Here is a 26,537-nt window from a genome sequence, read left to right as displayed (position 1 = left end):
TTTTTTTAAACCATAACCTTTTTTTTTTGTACATTATCATATTTTACTAACTAAAATAATGTTACTGATCAACAACTATTTTAATATTCTATGTAGGTATTTGTAATTTGCATAACCACATTAGTTCCTGTCATACTGACGTATTGTATCAATAGTTAATACAATACAAAAATTAATAGGTACATAATATAATACTTAAATAATAAACACAAAAACGCGTATGTAACAGGTACTATCTCGTTGGCAGCCACTGAAGTCTAATTATAAAAATTTGCATTACAAATCACAATATTCAGAATAATATAAAGAATAATCCAAAGACAAAGCATATTATAATAAAACGTTGTGAGTAGAAAATAAATATTCTACCTATAAAGTAAATACGCGTATAGTGTATAATATTTATTATCTCAATAACTTAAAATGTATAGCTTTGTAGCGATGTTCATATCGGTGCATCGTACACATAAGTTAATCGAAAACTTCACAAATAAATAACCCAACGTCATAACTAAATGTGTTACACGATTAACTCGTATAACAAATAATATTATAGATTAGATTGCAAAGTATTAACATAATATTATTTGTATTTAGTACATTGATTCAATGCATATTAATGACAATTTACCGTACTTGTACTCTTTGATATGCACAACTGTATATTATATCTCACGAGTACTATAATTCTTTTAGAATTTTCGGCTAATTCGAATACTAAAATATATAGTACCTAATTAGTAATTACTATTATTACTATAAATTATTAAAAGTATTAACTGTTTCGGCACTTGATTATAAAATAAATAAGATTTTACAGATTTTCAGTTAATTAAATAGGTAGATAATCTCTAAAAAAAAGTTAGTTCAACAATAACATTTTTAATCAGTATTTTTTTCTTTGAACTTTTTAATAAGTTTGAGTGGTGACTGACGGAAGCTTTTGATATTAATGGTTGTAAATCGATTATTTTATCTGAATAGCCTGAGTACTTACAGAAAATAAATATACTGATTAAAAATACTAAAAAAAAATGTAATCGTGTTTGTTTATTATTAAAAATGAACATAATGACGTCATAGCAAAGAATAAATGTATTCTGTGTTCATAGTGATATATTTGTCAATCTTATTCATAGTACCGATTATTAAATAAAATTGCTAAATAATTATGTTAATAGTTATAAGTCTTTATATTACTCATAAAAATTTTAATCCATTGTAAAAGATGACTCGACTGCGAGCCTTCCTACACGTTACTCAAAGCCATTTTTATATTATTTTATTATACCATATCATATTTACTTATTGTTTATAATGTACGGATTGTACATTTCAATAAACGCCATTTAAAAAAAAAAAGTCTTAAGCGATTGTATCATAAATTTTATACAATACTGTATAGTACAAACATGTGTAGGATATCACATTCCCTAGCATTCACCCCCTCCCCCCCATTTTTACCCTATAATAATGCAAATTTTGATGTTTAGAATTTTGTTGTATAGAAACCTACTCAAAGACTATATTTTTAGATATTTAGATTCTTTCTAATATCATTTGAGAAGTGTATAGAAGTGTCTTGTATTAAAATGAGAACTATCCTATTTATTTTGAACTGTCAAGCAGATTATTTTTTTGAACATTTGGAAGTGTGGTTTCTGAGTTATTAAACTTTATGAACCTAATAAGGATAATTATACTAAATAATATCTATGCACAAATTATAACATAGAATATAATTGTAATTTCTTATATTTATTCTAGTGCCTACTATAATACTCATGTGTAAATATATATTGTATATAGTAATTCATCAATTGAGAACGGCTTGGCTGATATGGCTAAATTTTTTTCCACTTATTGGTAATTGCCAGGAGAAAGTTTTTCAAAAGAAAATTTTGGTTAAGAACCCAATTTTTTTTTATGAGATCTATGTGAATAACACACATGCGCACGATATCATATATATGATTCAACAATTCCTAGGCGATGCCATACGGAGTGAAATACACTTTTTGGAATCACCGTGAAGATGACGTAATACTAGAACATTAGAACAATACCTACGTGTTTAATCCTATTGGATAGGATTGCAAGCATTAATTGCGAAACATTCATTACGTAATTTTTTTCTTTTTAAGAATATTTTCTTTTGAATATGATTGTTTGAGTAATGCCTTCTACTAGACGATCAAACCCTGGACGACGTACACTTTGTGCAATAGTTCGCAAGGCCAATCGTTGGAAGTCTGTGGGACCAATCTCGAATTTCCATGTTTTTCGCACGGTCAGCTGTACGTTTCCAGTTCGCGTGTTGGCAAACCGTCTTCGTTGTTTGTTTTTACGCTGGAAAACAAAACGAAAAACATTGTTTATTATATCACTCTCAACTGATTTAGATTCCATTCAAATAAATCACATTGAAATTTGAACTATATGTGTTTTATTATCACTCTGGAGTTTATCTGATGGCGTTAAATTTGGGCGAGACGAAAGTTAGTTATTTCTATACTATATAATTCATTAGAAATAAATGGAAAAATAACCTTTGCCGGGTCAGTTAGTTTATTATAAAATTATAAAATGCTAATCTATTACTATTAATTATTTACTATAGTTTTAAAATCTTCATACTAGTAGAAACTATGATGATGTAACGCGAAATTGACGACGTGAAATCCGTCAGAAAAAAGTCCTCGTAAGCAGTAAGTTGTAGTTAATTATATAGGTTAACCTAACCAATGTTACAAGTGTGTGCTACTCGATGTTTTTTCCTCTACAAGGAAAATCTATCATAAATATGATTTTGTTAATAAGTAACCGTGACATCGAAAACGTTAGGTATATAAATCGGTAACGCAAAATTATGAGAAAAAATATTTGTGGTATATTTTAGGTTACCACAATAAAAAAAATATTGTAGGCATTATAGTTCAGGCCATATTTCATTTCTGTACAAATCAGCAAGTACAATCATTTCCGCAAAACAACCCCATGCCTCGTGTGTATAATAATAATTGTACCACAGATTATATGAAAATATAATCTGTGATTGTGTACCTTGTAGAATAATATTACCGTCGGGTTTTTGCAAAGGTATTTACAAACGACGATGACGTTGATCATTTTAAAAATAAACCGCAAGTATGCACCTTAATTTCTAATAGATTTATAACGATATACAGTTAACGGCAAAATTATTAATTAACATTGTATCATCAAAAGTTTTTCGCGTCGACCATATATTTACAGTACATACATATATACTAAAAGTCCGTGAACCCGGGTAACTTTATTGTATAGAAAACATTTTATCTGATTCACTTATATATTATCTCTTCTCAATCATTAAACTAAATTTATCTGCACGAAAGTTTTTATATAAATAACATCCGTCTTGTTTGTACGATACCTAAATATTTGAAACTAACTTTTTTTTTAAACTTTTTGGTTTCATTATGTAATTGTATTACTCTGCGAGACAAGGTTGGTAACTTCGATGATAGACAGCTTTCAAAATGTAATTTAAATTAATTTTCCAAACTATAGAAACATGTATTCTTAAAACATACGCGTGTATGTACTATAATAATTGTGTAAAATCGCAACCAATAAATAAACTATCGTAACAATAGATAAAAATTCTTAGGCTTAAATTTTCCCATGCAATAATATTATATAATATTATGTTCATGCGATAATAATAAACTATTGAAAATACAATAATCTGGCGAAGTCGTCTGAAACGAATGGGGAAAAAATGAAATGTGTTCTGCGGATAGCACATTGTTTGTGTGTGTAGGAACGTTTTCTGTAAGTGTGGGTAGGTATTATAGACGTAAATAACGTAATATTATACTGCAAACGTTTTCTGTATTACCTACGCAGAACTGACAACAACATATAAAATATATTATTATATTCACCAGGTCAAAATATATTTTTAAATATATTTTCCGTGTCGAATGGTATAAAAACGTGCATTGCGCGTGCAAATATAGTATATTGAACATAAACGTATCGTATAAAAAAATGTAACGTATGAAATATTATATTGTACATAGATATAATGTGTAGTGTGCACTACTGTAAAGTGTGCAGTGTGCAGTGTGCAATGTGCAGCGCAGGGACTGGAACCTTTTGAGTTTATCGGTATCGGTTCCGGTACCGGTTCTCCAAAAATAAAATAACGGTTCCGGTTCGGTTCTGGTTGTTTGATAAAAAAAATAAAGGTACAGGTTCCAGAAAAGGTACCGAAAAGTATAATAATTTAAATATCTTATCCGTAAACTAATAATATGATCATACATAGATTATACACAAAACACTAAAACAGTAATACCTTTAAATCATGATAAATAAAATTATTTTATTTTTGAACCTAAAAGTACCTTTTTAATTTAAAAATTCCTTTTTGGTTCCGGTACTTTATATATTAAAAAAAAAAGGTTTGGGTTCCAGTTCCGGTTCGTAATATTTAACGGTTCCGGTTCCAGAATCGGTTCTTTAAGGTACGGTTCCAGTCCCTGGTGCAGCGTGCAGCATGCACTGTGCACACAAGAGAAAAAAATATAAATTATTTCATTAAAAAGTTAAAATCACGGCATTTTAATTGTACGGGGATGAGGTATACTACAATTTCCAAACTATAGTTTTCAAGACTACGACGTTAGTAAAATTCACGCCTGTTCGACTTAATTCAGCTATATACTACACGGGGACGGGGATAACTATAGTGAAGTCTGAACAAAAATATAAAAATCGACTTAACTTGGGTCAATTAGATGACCCGCCTTACATAATATTTTCATATTGGTACCGACTGCCGATATAATATAACGCCCGTATAACGCTGTTTGACATAGTTCATTATTTGGGTTACGAATCAAAAAGAATAATAACCAGTTAGTAACAAAATTATTTTTGTCATTCACAGCCGTTCGAATCGTCCTCAGGGGCAAGGCCCACGCGGAGTGGCAAGTGCTGGTCAGCGGTGATCGTTCAGCTATAAAAGACGATCAATACTTCATCGACAATCGTTCGTTAATCTTCGGAAAAGGTTTGTAAATACACGTATGAAATGTATGAGCAGGGTTGGGTAAAGTACTTTTTTAAAGTATTTAGAACAAATAGGTACTCAAATACTTATGAAAAATAGTATTCCGAATAATATGTTTCAAACACTATATACAAATACCCCAAATACTTTTAAAATTATTTTTGTTTGGATATTAAATAAATTATACTTGCCTGAGGGAAAAATTTAAATTATAACAAATGTTAAAATATATTGTAAATAGGGTTGCGGGTTTTTTAATATTTGTACCTATATATAATACAACTAAGATGATATTTTATGATTTACAATAACAAATTATTGCATATTTTATAACAATAAAAATTAAATTATATTAATTATTAAAATAAAAAAAAATCCCTCTCGAAATGGTTTCAAAATTATTCAAAATACAGCTTTAAATACATTTGGAAAACACTTTTATAAATGTAAATAAGCTGCGTATGATGAAATGCTTTACTCGGAATTCTATCATAAAGTCTGTACAACATTATAATATCTATAAGTACATAACTATACTATGTAATATACGATTATCTACACTCGTGTAGTCGTGTTGAACTTAAATAAAATAGAAATGTTTTGTAAAAAAATACCTAATTCTTCACCGACGGAATTTAAATGTAGAAAAATGTATTCCAGTAGACCGGCAAGAAGGTCCCGCTCCGATACTGCCGCGCGGAATTCACCACTTCCCGTTCAAGTTTCAACTTCCTCAGAGCTCGCTGCCTTGTTCGTTCGAGAGCAAACCCGGATACGTCAGATACTACATCAAGGTAAAGGCCGAGTGCGCGTGAATGCCGTATATATAACGCACTACGTATATATTATATTCTACAGACCTAAAGCGTATATTATATCAATAAATTGTATTGCCATTGCTACGCGCGTGTATGTATCCATATAAATTAGTTATGTATTCGGTGATTTTTTTTCATTTGAAATAAACGATGTTTGCGGGTGATTTATGTGAGCAATGAAAAAAAAAGAGAGACCTAAAGTGCATTGGGGGTGCTAAAATAAGACATTTATATTAATAGTCGCTCTTACTATTTAGTACTATTAGTATTTTATACACGCACACGCTCTGTAGATATACATATTATATTTATATATATATATATATATATATATATATAATACAATACCGTGTGATCCATTTAACGTAAGACACTCGTTATTTCTAAAAGTATTCATTTTTTTTATAATATTTTTACAAGGTTTCAAAAATAACGTTTTAAAAAAAAAATATATATTTTTAAATATTTTTTATCCTTATAATTTTTAAGTTTTTACTTTTTTTACTAAAATATATACAGTTTTAATTTCAGCTTCGAAAGCAGAATATTTTTCTGAATATATTTCGATTCATGAAAATCAAATTTAGGACGAGGAGTTTATGAGCTATAACTTATAAGTTTTTCGATTGTTATGATCGAAAAAATCTCTGAGATTATCGTCAAATTCGATGCGTAGTTTTTGAATGTATTAGCTACACACAAACATTTGATTTTAAGATATAGTTTCTTTAGTCGAGGCCATGTAAACGTGACGATTTGATGAATGCTTATACTTGATCTGCCCGAGTCACTAATGCCAACCATTATACAAAAGAATTATACAAATAGTGTATACAAAATAAAAAGTTGCTGACATACGGTCATGATTAGGATTACGGTTTAGTGGTAAACCACTCAATATTTTCCACTCCAAGGAAAATTTGTGAACCATTTATATGTTTTTGTTAATGATAGTAACCGTGACAACGAAATTCTTACGAAAAATTGGTGAAAAGTCAAAATATGTGTACCCAGTCCATTAACATATTATTATATAATATTCTGCTTTGGAATATGAAATTAAAACTGTGTGTTGTTATTCAAACAAGTAAAAACTTAAAAAAAATGTTGAGGATAAAAATGTGGGTTTTTAACGACTAGTTGACTAGTATCATGTACAATTTTTTTTCAAAATCATTTATACTTTTTGAAATAATGAGTGTACAATAATAAAAGAATCACTTGGTATATTATTATCAATGAAAATATCGACACCATATCCTTGCTATACAAACTCCTATAGAGACAACGATACAATTAATATTAAACCATTTTTTAAACTCAAAATATTATACATTTCAAAGCAATAAGCGAGAAGAATATAATATGCATGTTTTTTGTGTTCACGTGGACGTCCATAAACTTATTTTAAAATCGTATCGCGTTTGGATTTTGTGGGGATGCTAAATTCGAGGAGCATAGGAGAGGGTCTTGTGAGAGGTTTATAGTAACCCCCTAGTTGTCATTATATCATACGTGTGGGCACTTCATTTTTACTCACCCTGGTCAGAGACTTGTCTTTTCCGCAGGTCACTCTCGACATACCGTACGCGTCTCCTCCGCAAGGCATGAAGTACTTCACCATCATAGGACCACACATTGACTGCATGGACGATCAATATCTGGTGAGTAACATCATTTTTGTTTAATAGGATATAATAATTTCCAAAGAAGTTTAAAAAAAAATACATTTTTTTTGAGGCCGCGTGAGGGGACCGAGCGTCCATCGACACTACTTCCAATTTATGAACTTAGAGAGGGTAGAGGTTATTATAAATAAAAAGTAATTTTAGTATTATTGATTAATTATGAATAAAATAGAATTTATTAATAAATTGAAAGTAAAACATTTATTTAAATATTTCTCGGGATAATATTAAATTGTGTACAACTATAGTACATATATAACGATAATTAATATTTAATGATGAACATGCCAATACACATAGGAGTCAGCATTCGCCACTACTGTATAGTGTTGCTATTAGTGATGTTTTTAAGTTTTAAAAAAAAGATAAATATACATAATATTGACATATTATGATATATCATATCATAGAACAATATGGAAGCGAAACTCGATCAGCTGATTGGGGTCTTGGTTACCAATGATCTGAAGTCTGAACCTGTGAAAACGGTTCCACGCACCAACCTGATGTTAGACCCGTGGTTACCAATATTATGAAAACGGTTCAAAGACTATGGCGGAATACGGTACGCGGGGTCGGCTTGTTTACCATTCCCTATTTCACGTATGCCACGCCCCCCCCCCCCCTGGAAACCGTGTTCAAGGCCATAATCGCCCGATTCGGCCAATTCACGGAGTTTCATACCCCTGATTATATCGTGTAAGTGCATTTTCCAAGTTTATTAGGATCTGCCTGTTTATACACACGATCCTAAAATTCGAGTACAGACTTACACGGATGCTTAATAATGTCGATACGATCCGTTTTAAACGTCCGGACGTACTTCCGTCGTGACGTACAGAGTGGTTTAGAGTTTAGGCGAATGGAATACATAATTTTATAATTTTAAGCAGTGGCCCCAGTGACTATCTGGCTACATCACTGATATAAAATATTATATTACTTAGCAACTTAGCTACCTTTATTAAATTTTACCTTTATTTTTTCCTCGTCTGTTAATGTTTTAGCTGTGTTACTAAATAAAGAAATGCCATCTACACAAGTCTCTAAATCTTTTTCATCGAATATACTAGTATTACCAGGAGCATTTTCTATCTAAGACAAATTATAACATAATATACCTACAACATACATATTCATAGAACATTTATACCATGGTGGCACGGTATTATATTATATTCTATAATCCATTAATTTATATTAGTTCTTAATTCTTACTATCTGCGGTTATGTGGTTGTCACTGATTTGTTTTCAAGTGTTTTTTTCCACTGGTACCTAATTGATTTGTTCGAATTTCAATAGATACGTTTTAATAACGAGATAATTTATAATTATAATTAATTAATTATTATTGAATATCTTTTACCTACATCTTCGATTTCCACATAAATATTCGATTTCTTTTCTTGTGGCTTAAAAAAGTAGTCCAGCGTAGTTCTCTTAATTTTAAATTTTAACACCGAAGGGCGAAGACCGAAACGGTGAAATTACAACACAATTTTACACACAACGAAATTTAGTGTACATGATTATAAAATAAACACAACATTTGACAAAATGATTATGGTTAAGATAGTAGGTAGATTTTAATGTTCTACGTTTAAATGTAAATAATAATATGTTACACAAATAAAATTACTATCAGCTCATTCAAATCATTTTTCGTCTAAAAATACCAATGTCGTTTTTCCACACAAATAAGATAAAAATGCCGATTTCCGATACTCAATAGAGTGATTAGTGATTACATGTAATATACTATTATAAGACAATACCATGATTTTGGTATTTTAGTATTAATATATCTTGTTTTTATGTTACAAATTTACAACTGTACAGTACTAGTGTACTACAGCCGTGTCTAGCTGGTACGTCGAGTGCAACTCGCATATTATACAGAAAACGCCTCATTTATGACATTGCGGAGTTTCAGTGTCGTAAATCGTAATAATAACAGTCTATTAATAACCTTATAATTATTGATCTTTTTCTTACTGTATGTACAAAAATGAAAAATGAAAAATGCATAGTAAATACCAAAACGATTGACGATTCAGTGTCTATATATGTATACTTGAATCCTTTAATAATAGCAAAAAAAATACCAAGGGGGGATCGATCCCCCAAATCCCCCAACCCACGTAAATACGCCACTGAGCAGTATAGCCTTAATTATTTACAAATATAGATGGAAACCTGGTAAATATTCAATTTACTCGTTTAAAATTTGCTGACTTTTTACTGACAATCAATCTTTTTCACCGAAAATGTTATAAAGTGACACCTAAGTGGAGCTTTAATTAAACATCTTTACTATGCAAATATTGATAACAGAACAATTGAAGCCAACCGCCGCTCCACATCAGGCCACAAGTTATACTTGCGTTGAATAGAAAGTAGTATCAGACCAACATATAAACAGTGGCGTGTGAGGGTTTAGTTTGGGGGAATAGAAATCTCGAGTCGGGATTCCCGACATTATATGATTACACAATAATAATAATAATTATACATTTATACGCACACTTGTTTTTATTTTCAGGGGGGGGGGTTGGACCCTGTCTCCTTGAGTACGCCACTGATATATAATGCCGGAAGCAATCTAAAATCATAATTGGCTCAGTTGTTCTTATGTACGTCATAATCTCCCTGCAAATATCGCGGTATTTACATATCCTATTTAGATATACATTTATGAAAGAGGGGAGAATAGGTGTTTCTGAGGGCGTTCTTGCAGCTGCATTACCACAAATACAAGCATTTACCGAACTTACGGTAAACGCGTACGTAAATATTACGTCTCTAATTATAGCCGTACACCACTATTATACAGAACTGTACTATAAAGTTTACACATTGAAAATGCTGCCATTATCGTAGATTTAAAAAACGCAAATGTGACAATTTTACTGTTACCATATTGTATACCTACATACACATTACAGTCAACGCCAACATTGTTTTCGTGATTTTCAACCTGATATAATATTATATAATATAAAATATGCAGACGTAAATGTTTAGACAATATAATATATACAGGTATGTATGAAATTTATATTTTTCATATACATATAAGTAAATAGGTACCAACGCATTATTTTTACACATTTTTTTCCATTTTTTTTTCCAATAGTTTATTATTCATATGCTGATTTTGAAGTTTAGATGAGCTGAATAGAAGAGCAAACATTCGTAAAACCTCGCCGGCCCTGCATCAAGGTTTCTTATTAAATATACAAACCGTGGCGGCTCGACATTTTTTTTGTACCTTTTCAATTTCGAAATTATAAACAAAAATGACACAATAAAATTTGTTGTTCGTTTAAAAATCACTCTACAGATACTTGAAACGTATCGCTTATCTCTATGTTGTAGAAATTAAGCGTTCAACGATAAAACATCCATGTTGTTATTAAATGTTTCTTAAACTGAAGCATATTTCATGCTTGTAAATACTAAATATGTAAGTAGTTAGTAAGTTATTTTTAATTTAAAAAAGCACATTGAAACCAGACAATTTAAATAAATTTAAATGCCATTGTCCATTTTCAGAGCCTTAACCATCAAGTGGGTATACCTTTTAAAATTTTTTTTTTCCAATTGATTTCACTAACCGATTACGTATAGATGTCTGTTCACAGATATTTTAATTTATTAGCAAATATTGTATAATATACGGTTACGCAGCGTTTCGGTGAGATTTTTTTTCAAAAATATAATCGTTAAGGTTACCAATTCACAATTAACATCTACGAAAAACAATTAACGGTACAACACAAAGTTATTTTTAGCACAACACCTTTGTACGCGCAATGTGTCCGCCGTATTGATTCTTTTCACAAAATGTGTAAGCCCATTTAATTCGTAACACTACTTTTATCCCATTTTGTGAAATGACGAACACGTCGAAATTAAAACTTAACGGTATACCCGCGAACAAATCGTTCATTCGACAGGGCTATGTAAAATAACAACTTGTCAATCGATTCATTTGCCTACACGGTTTCATCTATAAAATAAATAATGTTCATATTATTGTAATATCCAAACGTATCATTTTGCGCGTGGCAAATAAAAATAAAAAGACTGTAATCAATCACTTCTGAATGTATCTTGGCGGGAGAACTATAAACACATTCAAATAAGGACTTGAAAAATTATTAAGATTCCGCGTGAAATAATGGTCTGATTTTTCTTATGGACCATTTACTTAACCTTACTTAACTTAACTTAAGTTTCAGCCGAAGTGGGGAAATGGTTTGTCAAAAAAAAAAAATAAAAAAACGCAAAAAAGGTTTTTAAGAGCAGAATTTAAATTTAAAAAAATTAAAATAACATTATAAATATTACCTGAGAAATAATAAGCAACCAACTGTATAATCTACATTATTAGTAGCCAGTAGGTATATTTTATTATTGTATTTATATTTAATAAATTATTAACTATATAATAAATACATTATACTTCGTACTTTTTCACTGTGCAAATTATTACTAAACATTTATTTTTGTTAGAACCCCTTCGTGACTACTCCTAAAAAACAAAAAATTTTAAAAACTCTTTTTCGAATTTATTTTATAAATGTTTATGGTTCAAACACTTCAAACATTTTTAAAGTATATTTTTTTATTAAAATTGTATTTATTGATGTCTAACATCAACACGGATGTGCACCCATTTAGAACATCCGTAATATTATACTATATAGTCTACAGAGGGTTGTTGTGAAGGTTAATTTGTTTATTTCATTGGATACAATATGAATATATACATGGTTCAGAGTTATGAAAACGGCTATTGCACAACATTTTTTTTTTTTAAAACAGGCACATCTTGATGCTTGACATGGATTTTTCGATTTACATGAAAACGAAGAAAACCCTTGTCCACCTGTTGTGACTTTAACAGTCTCTCGAACAGTTAGCTCTTTGTCCAACAACATATTATACAATATAATAGTAACATTACAGAATGCGGATAAAATGAATTTCATCCACTGTTCATGAAAAGGTCAAAAAATTGTCCATATAGTGTAGTAAAACGTCATTTTCACTTAGTGGATGCAACATAATTATATACGTAGTACGTACATGTGAAATGAGGTGTACGCAGTGCCGTGCTAATTCTCATTGGTGCCCCAGGGAAATAATATTTGGCGCCCTAGAATAAACATACATATTTAAACATTTGCCTCCCTAGGGCACTTGCCCCATTTGCCACCCACTTAGCACGGCTCTGGGTGTACGTCATAACGTCATAACTTGAAATACTTATTAATTTGTAATAGGATGAATGATGACAATTATTATTTTATATTTAGTAATCATAATGTGATATTACAAACCATAATTTTCTGTATTTAGAAACACTAGTTAATATTATTTTATGGTTTTGCATTATAACGTTCGTATACATATGAAATTTTATTTTATTTGTTACAAATTCAGATGAAATATTGAACATTTTTGATACGAAATGTAACAGATTTTTACTAACGTCCAACATTGTTTCAGTGGTTAATAATATATTTATTATTATATTGTAGCGAGGGCGAGCGCAGATGAGAGCAAAAATATTCAGAACAGCGGTTAAATCAATTTTATTTGGTGTTTGGAAACCGACAAATTTAAATAAACCTCATTTAATTTGACAATTATAATTGTTGAATAATTTATTATTATTTACGATTATATTGTTTACTATATTATAATATAATAACATAAACCTTATAATTATAATATTTAAACACAACTTATAACTAATGACACCCTTAAATGATGCCCGCCTATACTAAATGTTGTTTACATATAATATTTGATAGTTAAATCCTACAGTTTATTTATTAATTATTTTAACTCACCATAGATACATGCGGCTTCGCAGCTAGTCGGCTAGGGTCTAATTAATATTAGGTTGGGTACCTACCGTAGGCACAGATGATGATGCGAAAAATGCTATAATAGCTAGTAAAAAATGTAATATTATTGCGTTGAAAAAATTAAAAGTGTATAGGTATTTTTATTTTTAATATTAATTGTAACTATTACTATATACAAAAAACAATTTTGTTTTAGTGTTATATATTATTATCTCAGTGCAGCACGCAATTTGAAGAATGTTAGTATCCATAATAATTATAGACGCGCGTATAATAAACAATATACATATTAAAAGTATATTAAATCCTCTTTATTACATTACGCTACAACAATAAATTTACTAGTATATACAAAAAAAACAAAAATATTCACATACTTTTGTAAAATATACGAAACTATTCATGAATTTTTTTTTATACATACTCCGGTCATTTTGATGACCTGTATTGCTTAATTCTTTGGGATACACAATATTTTTAATTTTTTTTTTTTATGTACAATTCGTATTTAATAAATAATTCAAATAATAAAATGATGTCGCATAAAAAAAGGATGAATATTGTGAGGCAGGAGAGGGAAATGCATTCATTGGTGGCAACCCTCCGGTGGATATACAGAGTGTAACAGAATGAAATACATTTTATTATAATCAATATTTTAAAAAAAAATTTATTTAATATAATTTATAAACACGCGCTATATTTATAGTATAATATTTTTCATTACTATTTCATGAAAATAAAATCAACAATTTTTATATTTGGTTCAAATTCTTTTGGACAATTTATAAATAGCCAATTTGTAGATTTAATTATGAGAACAGTTTTGATGGTTGACACATTTATCTGAGTCAAGTAGTTTATATTTTAGAACTGTAGGTTCATTAATTTGAATTGTAATAACATTTTTCAAAATATTATTTTTGAATAACATCAGTATGACATGAGCGTGTTTCTTAAATTATTTACTATCCATATAATTGTCCCAATTTTTTCATACGTTTAACTAGCGTCAATTTTTTTTTGTTTTTTGTTAGATCTTTCAACCTGCGTGCCAATAGGTATAGGATACCGCCAAATCTGTTATTATTATCCAGCAGCAACTCCTCTATTGAAATACTATGTTTTCAATTTTCAGGCTCATGATATTTCATGAAATAAATCTTGTTTTATTTCATGACAAACAATTGTTATTGATTTATAAATGTCTGAAAAATTGTTTCCAATCAATAGCACACACGCATAATATAGCAGTACACAATAATATTATTGACGTTGACCGGTGTGGTTGTATGTAAAAATTAAAGAATGTAGGATTACAATATTATTTATACAATTTAATATTATATAATGATAAAGATTAATAATTTCCTGTTTCGTAAAAATGTGCATTATAATAATGCATATGTATAATGCATAATATATGTAGATTGTAGGTAAGTATGTGTTACGAGAAATTGAAGAATGCAAAGGTATTCTGAAAGTTGTACAAAGTCATCCTGCTGGTCGATATGTTTATAGTGGCTATATACTATATTATAGCTTTAAAACAGTTTACAACTTTTATAATTTTTTTAATAATTGTTCTATACAGTTTTAAGTACCTATTAATAAACACTAGTCTTGTAAAAAAATATTGTAATGTTTTTTTTTTAGATATTTAGAGTTTTTAAATTTTAACCTTTATTTTAAAACTAGCTGATCCTGTGCACTTCGTTGCCCGTTAAATGTACCAACTCTATATGACTGAAACTTTGTTCAATTTGTTATTTAATATTTGGTGTATGCGGTGTTCAAAATTTATCTTAACTTTTCTGCTGCCTGGAATAAAAATTTTGATTCGCAGCAGTATATTATCAGGTAGGACCCAGTGCTGTTCGTACGTAAGTGTATGATTTAACTCTAAAGTATCAAAGTTATACCAAGTTCTAACCGTACTAAAATCCGATGAATAAAAAAAACCAAATTTAACCCTTTTTAAATTAGCCTATTTTCTTCCCAGAGATCTGCCCACAAACAATCATTTATATATTACAATATTATAGCTGATTCTGCAAACTTCGTGGCCCGTAAAAAATGACAACTCTTGAAAAAATTGTGATTAACCAATAGCAACCAATAATAAATAAATACTATTTCTATTAATTATTTCTACTATAACCAATAGCAACCATTTATAAACAAATATTTCCATCGTAAATCTCAAAATCTCTGTTTGAGCACTTCTATTGATTGGTCGTAGCGTGATGTTATATAACCTTCCTCGATTAATGGACTATCCAACAAAAAAATAATTTTTCAATTCGAACCAGTAGTTCCTGAGATTAACGCGTTCAAACACACAAATTCTACAGCTTTATTAGTAAATTATTAAAAGAATTACATGCTTTACTCGATCGACAAGTGATTGATAAATAATGTCAAATATACAATTTTATTTTAATCATAATAAAAAAAAAACTATGGCACGCTACTCGATATTTTTCCTCTACAAGGAAAATCTACGAATCATAAATATATGTTTTTGTTAAAAAGTAATAATAATAGTAACCATGACAACCAACGCGCCTTACGAAAAATCGGTCAGAAACATTTTATCGTGTATCCAGCCCAAAAACATGTTATTTGTGACAAAGTATATCTATGAAGTCTTATTGCTCAACCCAAAAGCAATACAAATAATAGTACGAAAAAGTAAAAATTAGAAAAATTTAAATATTAATTAACAAGTCACAAAAATTAATATAGAATTGGTTGTTGGTATTAAAAGTCGATCGGCGCCAGACGCAAGTAGATGGGAAAAGTATCATTTTTCGAACAATTTTACAGAAGTTAAATAATATCAGTTAGCAAATTCTAAAAACGGATTTGTATTTATTTTTTATTTGCTATTATTTTGAATTTTACCTATAGAAACTTCATAAATATCGGTAACAAAATATATTTTTTCAATTCGTATAATGGTCCATTAAGGGACCATGATACGATTTACACGTAGTTAATATTTTAAATATTATATTATATATATACATAAACAATACGTTTGGTTGTATCCGTCGATCTGTATACAATATATCATATACTAGCTGTCCCGCCCAGCGTTGCGTGAGCCAAAGATTTGGTTGTTTTGATAAATATATTTTTTTAAATGTATATACCATAATAAATAAACAAACAATTTTTCTTTTTTTAATGAACTGAAAAAACTTTATGTATGAACTCCCTTTTAACTAAATAAGTACAGGCATTGAAAAAACGAACTATAAACACCCTCTGCATCTAAAGTTGATATAGCTTTTCATTGAAAACGGTCCAGTAGATTTTGAGTCTATCAACCCACGTGGATATCAAAATTATTATTACATCCAATCATAAAAATAATTATATTATGTGATTTTTATATAAATCCCAGGTCTCCGGGTTGAATATTATAATTTATACTATAGTTACTATGTATTATAATACGTAACCTGAAACCTGGAATTTATAGAAAAATTACATTGAAAAAAAGTCTTTGAGTTTTTCCAAAATTTTTCAATATTGTATACTTTTCCAATTTATTTTATTCCGTGAATGCCTCATTCGGAATAATACGAACATTAAAAAAAAAAAAAAAACCGAGTCGAATCGGTCCAGCCGTTCTCGATTGATGCGGTTACCAACGGACAGTATTTCATTTTTATGATATAGATAAACGTGATGATGATATAGTGATTGCAGGAGAACATGTCGCAATATCCATACATAAGCACTTAGACCACGAAATGTTTTGACTAAAATATACACAGCCGCTCGTAACATAATATTATAATATTATTATACGCACGTCACATTACGCCATAATATTATATACAGCTGGTAGGTGGGTAATACCTATATACTAGGTATGCGTGGTTCATACCAATATAATATAATACCGCCTGTACTGCACGTTTATACGGGCGGTGACCCCGTCGCGTTTAAAAATAATTACTATAATAATAAAATAAACAATCATAATAAATACTAAAAGTTTACCGAATTACCGCCACTTTTTAATTTAACACGACTACTGCAGGGTATAGGTGCGGCCGCGTTGTATAATAATAATAATATATCCACCGAACTTCATAAGCTCGCCTACGCGATAATTTATTGCGTACGATGCTATGTGTATACAATGCGAGTTCTTTATACCGTTGTTAATATAACATAATGGGATGTACCTAATATATTATATTGTATATATTATCGTACATGGTATATTGTGCATGGTAGGTGGATTCATTTATCAGTTTGCAAACGTTTTCTCGGTAAATGTATGTATATACGTGTATTTGAACATTTTTTTTTTTGTTTTCGCGTATATTTTAAGTCTTTGCGACAGGAGATATCTTCCACTGCTATACTCAACTCCGTTTATCTTACATCTGAATACGTATGAGTTAAAATTAATTAACGAGTGACGACAAGTTGGTACGAATTTCGATTATTGTGCATGGAAAGTCTCAGAAAAATGTTTTGCTTAGGCGTTTGAAATTGAAGTCAAATGACGACCCACCTGGAAAAATGATCAGAAGATGACATAATAATATTATATAATGTTGAAATGGACACAAATAATGGAATAACAAAAAACTGGGAACGATAGGGACTGTAGTCACCTACAGGCTACAGTCATAAAATCAACTAATAATCAGATCAACCATAATAATAAATCAGTATAAGAACATTTGGAACTCTGAACCAACCACTATCAACAACTATTCATCAACCAATAAAAATCTACGCTGATCATCAAGGGTCAACAAACATCTTCTTTATCAAAATAATTATTTCATCACACGATACCACATTAACCAAACGATACCGCATACAGCTAAATATATTCAACTTTTGGCCGTGTGGTAATATTATATTATATGTGCAGAAAAATAATAACTAAAAAAAATGATAAAATGTTATCATCAGGTACAATATTCTTATTCATTGGTATTGCATTTTGGCATACAAATAAAAACACGACACGATACGATACGTGAACCCCCTCCATACAATTATATTCAAAGTTCCGTAAACAGAAAAAATGAACTGAACCGGGGTCCAGGACACACAATAGTACAATACTAACGAAGACACGTATCAACTATACGAAACCCCTCCAAGGGGTCACCAAACAGCCAACTCGCCCACAGTTATGACTCATCGTCGGTCACAATTACAATATCCTCACGATCGGTCGAAACCACCAGGTCACAAATCCATCATGTGTTGTTACAGAGCGTATAATAATAGTATTGGTAATATAAGTGGTGAGCACAGAGCACCAAGTACCAACAACCGCCATGCGCAACGCCATCCACCAGCCTGCACATGACGGTGACAACAATGAACAAAGTGTTTGCAGGATAGCACCGGGCAAAGAACATGACAACATGTTAATTAGGAGGATTACGATGATTCGTGTACTGAGGATGGGAAATGATCAACGTCATAACAGCATCCGAAATGGACGGAGAACCGTATAAGAAAATGCGTGGCAAAGATGACAAAAAACTGCATCGATCGGACGGACGTCGGTTATAAGGAGGAGACGAGTGCAGTGTCGTAATTACGGTTGGGTGGGGGGATTTGGGTGCCGTATACCCCCCCCCCGGCCCCCTCCCGTATGACTATTTTTTGAAACTGGCAAACCATATTTCAGTACTTATTTATTTTGTTTTTTTTTATTTTTATTTAAATTAATATCGAAAGATTAATGGGCCTATCACTGAGAAAAACTCGTGTGGAGGCCCAGGGTTATCTTAGTTTACAAATAATTCTTATTGATATGCAATAATATATTTCTTATTTTAGTTACATATTACATTTTTATATAAAGATAAATAAGGAGTTTTTCATAATAAATCACATAAACAATTTCAGTAACAGCGTCGTTTAGTATGTTATATACAATTTTAAGTTTTAGTCACATCATATTCATACTAGAGCCGCCAGTGGGAAATTTTTTTTTTTTGAAAATGGGTAGCGGCATATTAGCCATATCGCTGGGCATCAAGTTAAGTATCTGCGTCCCCAGAGAATAGAAAACTATTTGGCAGCTAGTTTTTGTTGGCCAGTCTAAGCGAAAATTACTAGTACTTATTTAACTAAAAATTGTATTATTCATTGGCAGATATTAGATACACCTACTATATTATAATATATTTTATAAAAATACCACTTAGAAACCCGACTCGCCTATACTAGCTGTACGAATGACTGAGATAATATTACTTTGTAATAAACGCTATAATATAATCACTATTGCACAAATATATTGAAATACGGAGAATTAATAACAGTGCAATATTTAGCTCTCAACTCCCAAGAAATCTATATGTATTTCATCGAGTTAAGAAGAACAATGATGCAATCAGAATTTGTCGGACGGACTTATTAGTTTCAAAGTTATACCTTCTGAAGTTATTTTGAGTATTTTGCGTCTACGCAGATTATTCCACGAATTTACATAAATTTATTAAAATTATGTAATCATTTATGATACTTTTATACAATGTGCTTATACATTATACAGACTTCAGTAGTTGTACTGAGAGGTACTTATGATGAACAACATTTTTTTTTGTAGTGAGGGGGGGGGGGATTAATGTTTCAATCAAAAAGTATGAAAAATATCAAAATCATATATAAAACTAAAAAATGTAGTCGATTTAAAATATTCAAATAAAATAGTTTGTGACAATAATAATGTCATAAAACAACAGAACTAAATCGTTACTAGAACGCGTTTGGATCATTTAGGATTGTATTTTATACACTACTATTATAGGCACCTATTACCTAATGTTAAAGAGCAATATTATGTATAATGTATAGTAACAATAATATTGCATAGTATATACCTACAATAAGACAACTATAATAATTTTTAATTTTTTTTTCTTATTAAGAATCATAAAGGGAATCCGCATGAGTTCGATTACATTTTGGGTGGAGGTGATGATGTTATGGATTTGGTTAACTATCTCATTAGAGGGGTCCGGTACTTCGATGGCTAGAAAGGCGCTTGGGGAGTCGCTGATTATTAAAATTTTGTTTGCGAACGTTGTCTTTACGAATATTAATGCTTCTTTAATAGCTTGGGTTTCCACTGTGAAGGAGTTCAAAGACACTGGCATCAGTGTAAATATGGTTAAAATCCTGGAATCCGATGTGAACATTTCGTTGAAGTTTGCTAAGATGATTTTGTGTGCGAAGTGCTATTCTTTTTGAAATTAAGGAGTCACGTGTGGATTTTAGGGGACCTTTGTCAAAAAGGAGTTGCTCTTAAAGGAGAAAAGGTGTCGGTGTTAATAAGACAATTTGAATTATAAAATATAATTTGATGTATGTATGTATCCGTGATTTTTTCTTGTTTCCTTGGTGTTCTGGGGCTAGGAGAGGTGGTGAATATTTGTGACGACATATTGTTCGAGGCCTTATTTTCCGCGTATTTTAGAATTCCTTTGTTTCTTCCAATCTGTATATGAGTACGGAAAACACCTACGGAAAGCACCTATGCACCAAAGTCTAATTCCTTCATTAATCATTATGGATAAGGTCAAAAGTGCGCAAGATGTTACAGGTGGCTGAGTGGTAGATTAATAAACCGTCGTAGATTTTGCATAGGATGAGCAATTTGTATATTATAGTGAGAAGGCAATTTTTTTCCAAGTCCCATGACGAGAGCGTTTTAATGACTTTAATTCTATTCTTATACATTCAGTTTTGAGTTTTTTGAGGTGAGGCGCCCATGTGAACTTACTTTGAAATATTATCCCGAGTATACGGATGCTTTCAGTGCATTTGATTTTAGAGTTGTTTAGGTGTACATGGTGGAGTGTGTCGTTTTTTTTTCTGTTATTGGAAATTATGCTGCGGAGTTTGACTGGTGAGAACTTGAGGCCTCTGATTGAAGACCAGTGTGATAGGGATTTTAGCGCGGTTTGAAGAAGTGCTACAGTAGTTTTGATATTGTCTCCTCTGCAATATATTATGCTGCAGTCGCCGGCGAATAGTGTACATTTTATGGGGGAGACTGTTTGTTATTAAATAATATGTCATTAATGGTGACGAGGAACAATGTGACACTTATCGATACAATAATTATATATTAATATGATATTGACGTTTGGTAATAATCGGACTACCTACGTACTATTTCGTTCCACCGTCAATCAATCGTTTGAGAGAAATGACGTGGTCGTTTTTGAATGACGTCAGTCACCGGAATGACACATATATCGTCTCATTACTAAAAACCAATTGTTTGCAATGCCACCTATTAGTGGCTTTTATTTTCGCGTGACTTTATGTAACGTTTCATAATTATAATTACAGAAACGTCCTTCAAAATTAACCGGCGCTCACTGCGAAACGCTGTTAGTTCGGAAGTTTAAAAATAATAATGTTCGTGTTGTAATCACTTTGAATTATTTTTACATTTCAAACACCTATGGAACGATACGTTTAATAAATCTAGGAATCCACCATCCATCCACGGGATCAAAATATTAAATTATGTATCATATTGCACAAAACGGTGAATAATTATCATGCAAATTAATGATTAACATTGCATGCTAATGACTTAGACTGAGTTGGACCAACTTGCGGTACACTGCAATGTTAGTAATTAGTAAAATAATAAAAACAAATGGTTATTTTTGTACGGATATTATTTTTAGTTTTGGTGACATAGGTACATAGTATAAACTATAGCATAATACCGTGTAAATGTTTATGAATATACCTATACTTAGCTGGTTGAAATACGCATACACTAATGTGACGGTATTATGATGGTTTGTTGAATATTTTTTTTTTCATTTGAATGTGACCTTTTAAGTAGAATTCTTCATCACGGTGAACCATAAAATGATCATTTATTATATTCTGTCTTTTTAATTTTTTTTTATTTTATTCCTAAAACCAACTTGTGATATTACTTATTTTATGGTAATGTTGTAGTATTATAGACTATAGTAGGTACCTAGGTAGGTATATAGGTACTTATACCTAGATACGGCTGTGAGGGGCCTAATAAGTTCTACAAGTGGTAATTCATATTTTTTGAGCGAAGCGATGATGACATGTATGATTTTACAATGTGTATTTCTTTTAAATTTTTAAATTATTTTTTTGTCTCTGTCGTCAGATTTTGAAGCAGTAAAAAGATGCTTAGATTTCTAACTTTCACTATATTTTCTAGTAGGATATTGTAAATCTAGTTGGTGTTTTGAGAGGGGCAAGAGTGAAAAACCCCCAGTACTTACTTATCAGATTAGTTGGAAAAAAAAAACTTACGGAAAACGAGAATTTGTTGTATTTGGTGTATTTGGAATCGACGAGCGACCGTACTATCTATAACCGTGGTATCTATGTATCATGGAGACTAGAATAAGGAGACCAAACTCGTACGGCTGCCCGCATGAGAAAACCGTACCAAAATGAGTCACACGATTAAACGGCCACAGGCTGCGCTAAGTATGCTAGGGTTGATGCTACATTAACCCGTGTACTGTGTAGTATAAGAATAATTCACGTATTATCGTAGATATATTATATCGAAAATATACGCATTGTTTTGAACCATGACTTCGTATAGCTTGTACGGTTACGCATTTATACATAAATATTATTTTTATTTTTGTGCAAATAATTAAATTTAACGATCCGTTAACACTATATCTAGTTATTTTATACGTATATATCTTTGTTCACAGCAAGCCTCCTGAGCCAGATACTATTCGATACACCACACGCATGTGTTTTCTCGAACCATCTATTTATAACGATATGTGTATCGTAACATACTCAAATTCGATTCTTAAGAATAACATGTTTATGAAATATACACTTGTGCACATGTATAAATTCGTAATGCGTACGAACTATAGTTATAAAATCTAAAGGCGGCTGTGGTTCAAAACTATGCATATATTTTTCAAAAAACGCAAAAAAACATGAACAATCCGCGGGCTAAAGTAGCAACTCTATAGCGTACGCATGCGCAGGCTGTAGCGAGTACCCATGTGGCAGTTTAATCGTGTGACTCGTTTCGGGGCGTTATCATATGCGGAGTTTGGTCTCCTTAGTCTAGCCTCCATGCTATAATTATAATATAATATATAGTTAATATAAATATTTCCACATTGGTCCGGCTAACTAAAATAATGTGTACAAGGTGGTTTATTTCATCAGTTGTCAGTACTAAACACCCTCTAATTTTCCGAAAGGTTGGTTTCTGAGGTCGAGTTAGGGTTAAGAGATATCGAATGTTCCAAGATAAGACGATCGCCCTGTACGTGTAAGAATTCCGACGAGATTGAGTGCTTGAGCTGGATTTGCCGTGGGATTTATGTGGATATATTATATGGACGACACCGGGTGGTGGTGAGTAAGACGTATATGCAATGCGGTGGAGGTCGAAACAAAATAAAATGTTACACAAACGATAAAATCTATATTATGTTCTACAGGAAATGGCTCGGAGCGACTGTTTTTTTGTTTCCTTTTCGTTGTTGTAAAATATTCAAGAGTAGTGGGTATATTATAAAACAACGCCCCGAGTCGTACTTAGAATTTTTGCGCCTCCAGAAAAACAATTATTACCATACCAACCCTCAAAATATCACACGCTATTATTTCGTGTAACGGCCTGGCAGAGTTAGCGATCCTTCAATGTTCGTTCCAATGACAAGTTTTCAACTCTCTTTATTTTATTCAATAACAATAAAAACATTTGGTAGTTTTTGATTTACTTTTTTTCTTGCAAAATTTTGACGAGGTCGCCATAGCTGTATTTCTCGATAAAATTATACGAAAAGTATTAGATAAAGAACATTAATATTTTCATTTTACTTAGCGCCATACAATTTTTAACTACCCCTTCCCCTTCACACTAATACGGTAAACACTGCGCGTCAGTGAACAAACCCACCTGTTCGTTTTTAATTTCTGAAAATAAAATACTTTTTTTTTTTTCCATTTTTTTTTTTTTTTTTAGTAAAAATAAAGTATATTTACAATCTATACATAAGTGTATAATGAGTAAGTGTGGTGACAGAGTAAGTAAGTATTATAAGAAAAAAAAAAATAACAAGAGAAGGAAGACTCCCAGCAGTGCCACCTGACCAGAAATTAAAAAATAAAATACTTACATTTGTATATTCGGCGTGGTGTTTAATTCGAAATAATTGTCATTTTGCAGAAGCCAATTGGTGCGCTGGAAAAACGGACTAAATGCTGTTTGTGCTGCAAAAGCAACAGAGTGGTATTGCAGTGTTTACTTGAAAGGTCGGCGTACGTGTGCGGTGAGGCACTGAGGTTAAAAGCCAACATAAAAAATCAAAATGAAAAGGACATCAGGCTGAAAGTCAGATTACTGCAGGTACGTTTTTTTTTTTCAAAATACAGTACTAAATATTTAATTTACAATAATTGCTGCACATCGCGTTTGTACATGTATTTAATGTGTATTAGGTTACCAAACAGTTCGCATGTTCACTTGTACTTTTTCTAATACTGATAAAATACATTATAACAGGCGATTATTGAATTTTCCTTTTGAAGATAAATTACCAACGTATAATATGTTACAATAAATGTATTGAGTAAAAATAATATTATTATATAGTTCATTACAAATTATTATTATGTTCGAAAATCATTTATGGTACTTACGACTATATCAATTGCAGATACTATACAAACCTACTACCAGCCTTGTTAAGATTACTTTACAATTGTATTTAAATACTTGGTGCATTGGGGAAAATCGCAGGTGTGCTAAGGGTGCTTAATTTTAATGCTAGCACTCCGAATCCTGTGGGCTGTGATTATAACTTATAGTAGGTACTATCACCATAATATTTCCACTATAACTAAATTTATTAAAAATACAAAAACAGATTAAAAAAATGTTGATGCTTAAGCCCCCGTGATATTTCTGGACTATATTTGCGCCATGACTTGGTGTAATTTGTATTTGAAATACATATTCGAATAATCAAACAGCTTGGCTCTGCACCCGAATCAACCAGAATCCGTAACACCATTAAAAACCCTTGAAAAAATAGGCTCAATAATTTCAGATGTTACATAGGTACCCATTTTATTGTTAAGTTAAACTTCAGCGAGGTAGATATGAATTTTAGGTATTGTGCCATCTGCGTATTTAATGAAATATTAAAAATTCTTAGAAGCATTATAAGTTAAATATTATTTTAAGACAAATTTCTTAAATTGTCATAAGTAGGTATATAGATAATTAGTAATAAGTATATAAAACAAAAATATTGTTCGTTGAAATACCTACGACGGTAAAAATAAAAAAAGTGTTTAGTATTATAGTATATTTAGTAAAATACAAAGAAAAAATTTTAACAAAACGAATACTTAACAAGACTAGCTACGTTTAGTAAATTGTACTATAAAAGTTAGGTAGACCAAATTTCGATATATTTTTTGTATTATCTCGTTGAACAATATATCATAACGAATGTCAAAACTAGATTTCTAAGAATTCTAATTGAAAAGTATTCGCTATTTAAATGTTGGTAGGCACCTATATGTATTACATTTTTACATTAATATATTATTATATTTAATATCATTAGAACGATTGAAATTTCATCGATTCGTTCTTATTTACTTTATTGGTACTGTCTATATTATACCAAACAATAATACAATATTGTACAAATTAAAATACTATAGGCACAGCTATAGATAGATTAATTACACTATATATTATTCAATAAATCGGATTTACTATAGTATTGGAAACTCGTTTTTAATTTATTTATTTATATCACTATATAAGAGACGAGAACTAAATTGATTAAAAAGAGCTACAAAACATATTAAACGTAAACCTAATGAAAAAATATAACTTAATTTAAACAAGTGATACCTATTATACATGGGGTGCATCGGCAATAGTACTATGTATATTTTAGAACTCTGTATATAATAGCTGGATACATACGAGTATAAAATAATATATTATATTGTATGGAAATCCAAAAACAAATTAATTTATTTCAAAATTTTAAATTAGGT

At 30.7% G+C, this 26,537-nt stretch overlaps 1 protein-coding gene and 1 long non-coding RNA gene across 6 annotated transcripts in view; one reads left to right on the top strand and one right to left on the bottom strand.

Annotated features, from left to right (window-relative positions):
• Positions 1-26,537, top strand: part of LOC132948140 (arrestin domain-containing protein 3-like) — a 113,567-nt gene that overhangs the window by 66,695 nt on the left and 20,335 nt on the right. For 4 of the 5 annotated variants that reach the window (XM_061018479.1, XM_061018480.1, XM_061018481.1 and 1 more), the window contains 4 exons: positions 4,940-5,062; positions 5,723-5,856; positions 7,449-7,544; positions 24,685-24,864. In XM_061018479.1, coding sequence (XP_060874462.1) covers positions 4,940-5,062; positions 5,723-5,856; positions 7,449-7,544; positions 24,685-24,864 — 533 coding nt within the window. The remainder of the gene's footprint in view (positions 1-4,939; positions 5,063-5,722; positions 5,857-7,448; positions 7,545-24,684; positions 24,865-26,537) is intronic. The other variant, XM_061018482.1, reaches the window with a different exon arrangement.
• Positions 126-7,875, bottom strand: LOC132948144 (uncharacterized). Its single transcript, XR_009664999.1, has 3 exons — positions 7,609-7,875; positions 7,421-7,541; positions 126-2,349 (listed from the first exon to the last, which is right to left on the bottom strand). It is a non-coding gene; the product is annotated as an uncharacterized LOC132948144 (long non-coding RNA).

The sequence above is a fragment of the Metopolophium dirhodum genome, chromosome 7 (assembly GCF_019925205.1).
Source record: "Metopolophium dirhodum isolate CAU chromosome 7, ASM1992520v1, whole genome shotgun sequence".
In the NCBI taxonomy this organism is placed as follows: domain Eukaryota; kingdom Metazoa; phylum Arthropoda; class Insecta; order Hemiptera; family Aphididae; genus Metopolophium; species Metopolophium dirhodum.
Note: the sequence above shows the minus strand (reverse complement) of the source record. Positions and strands in the feature narration are given on the sequence as shown.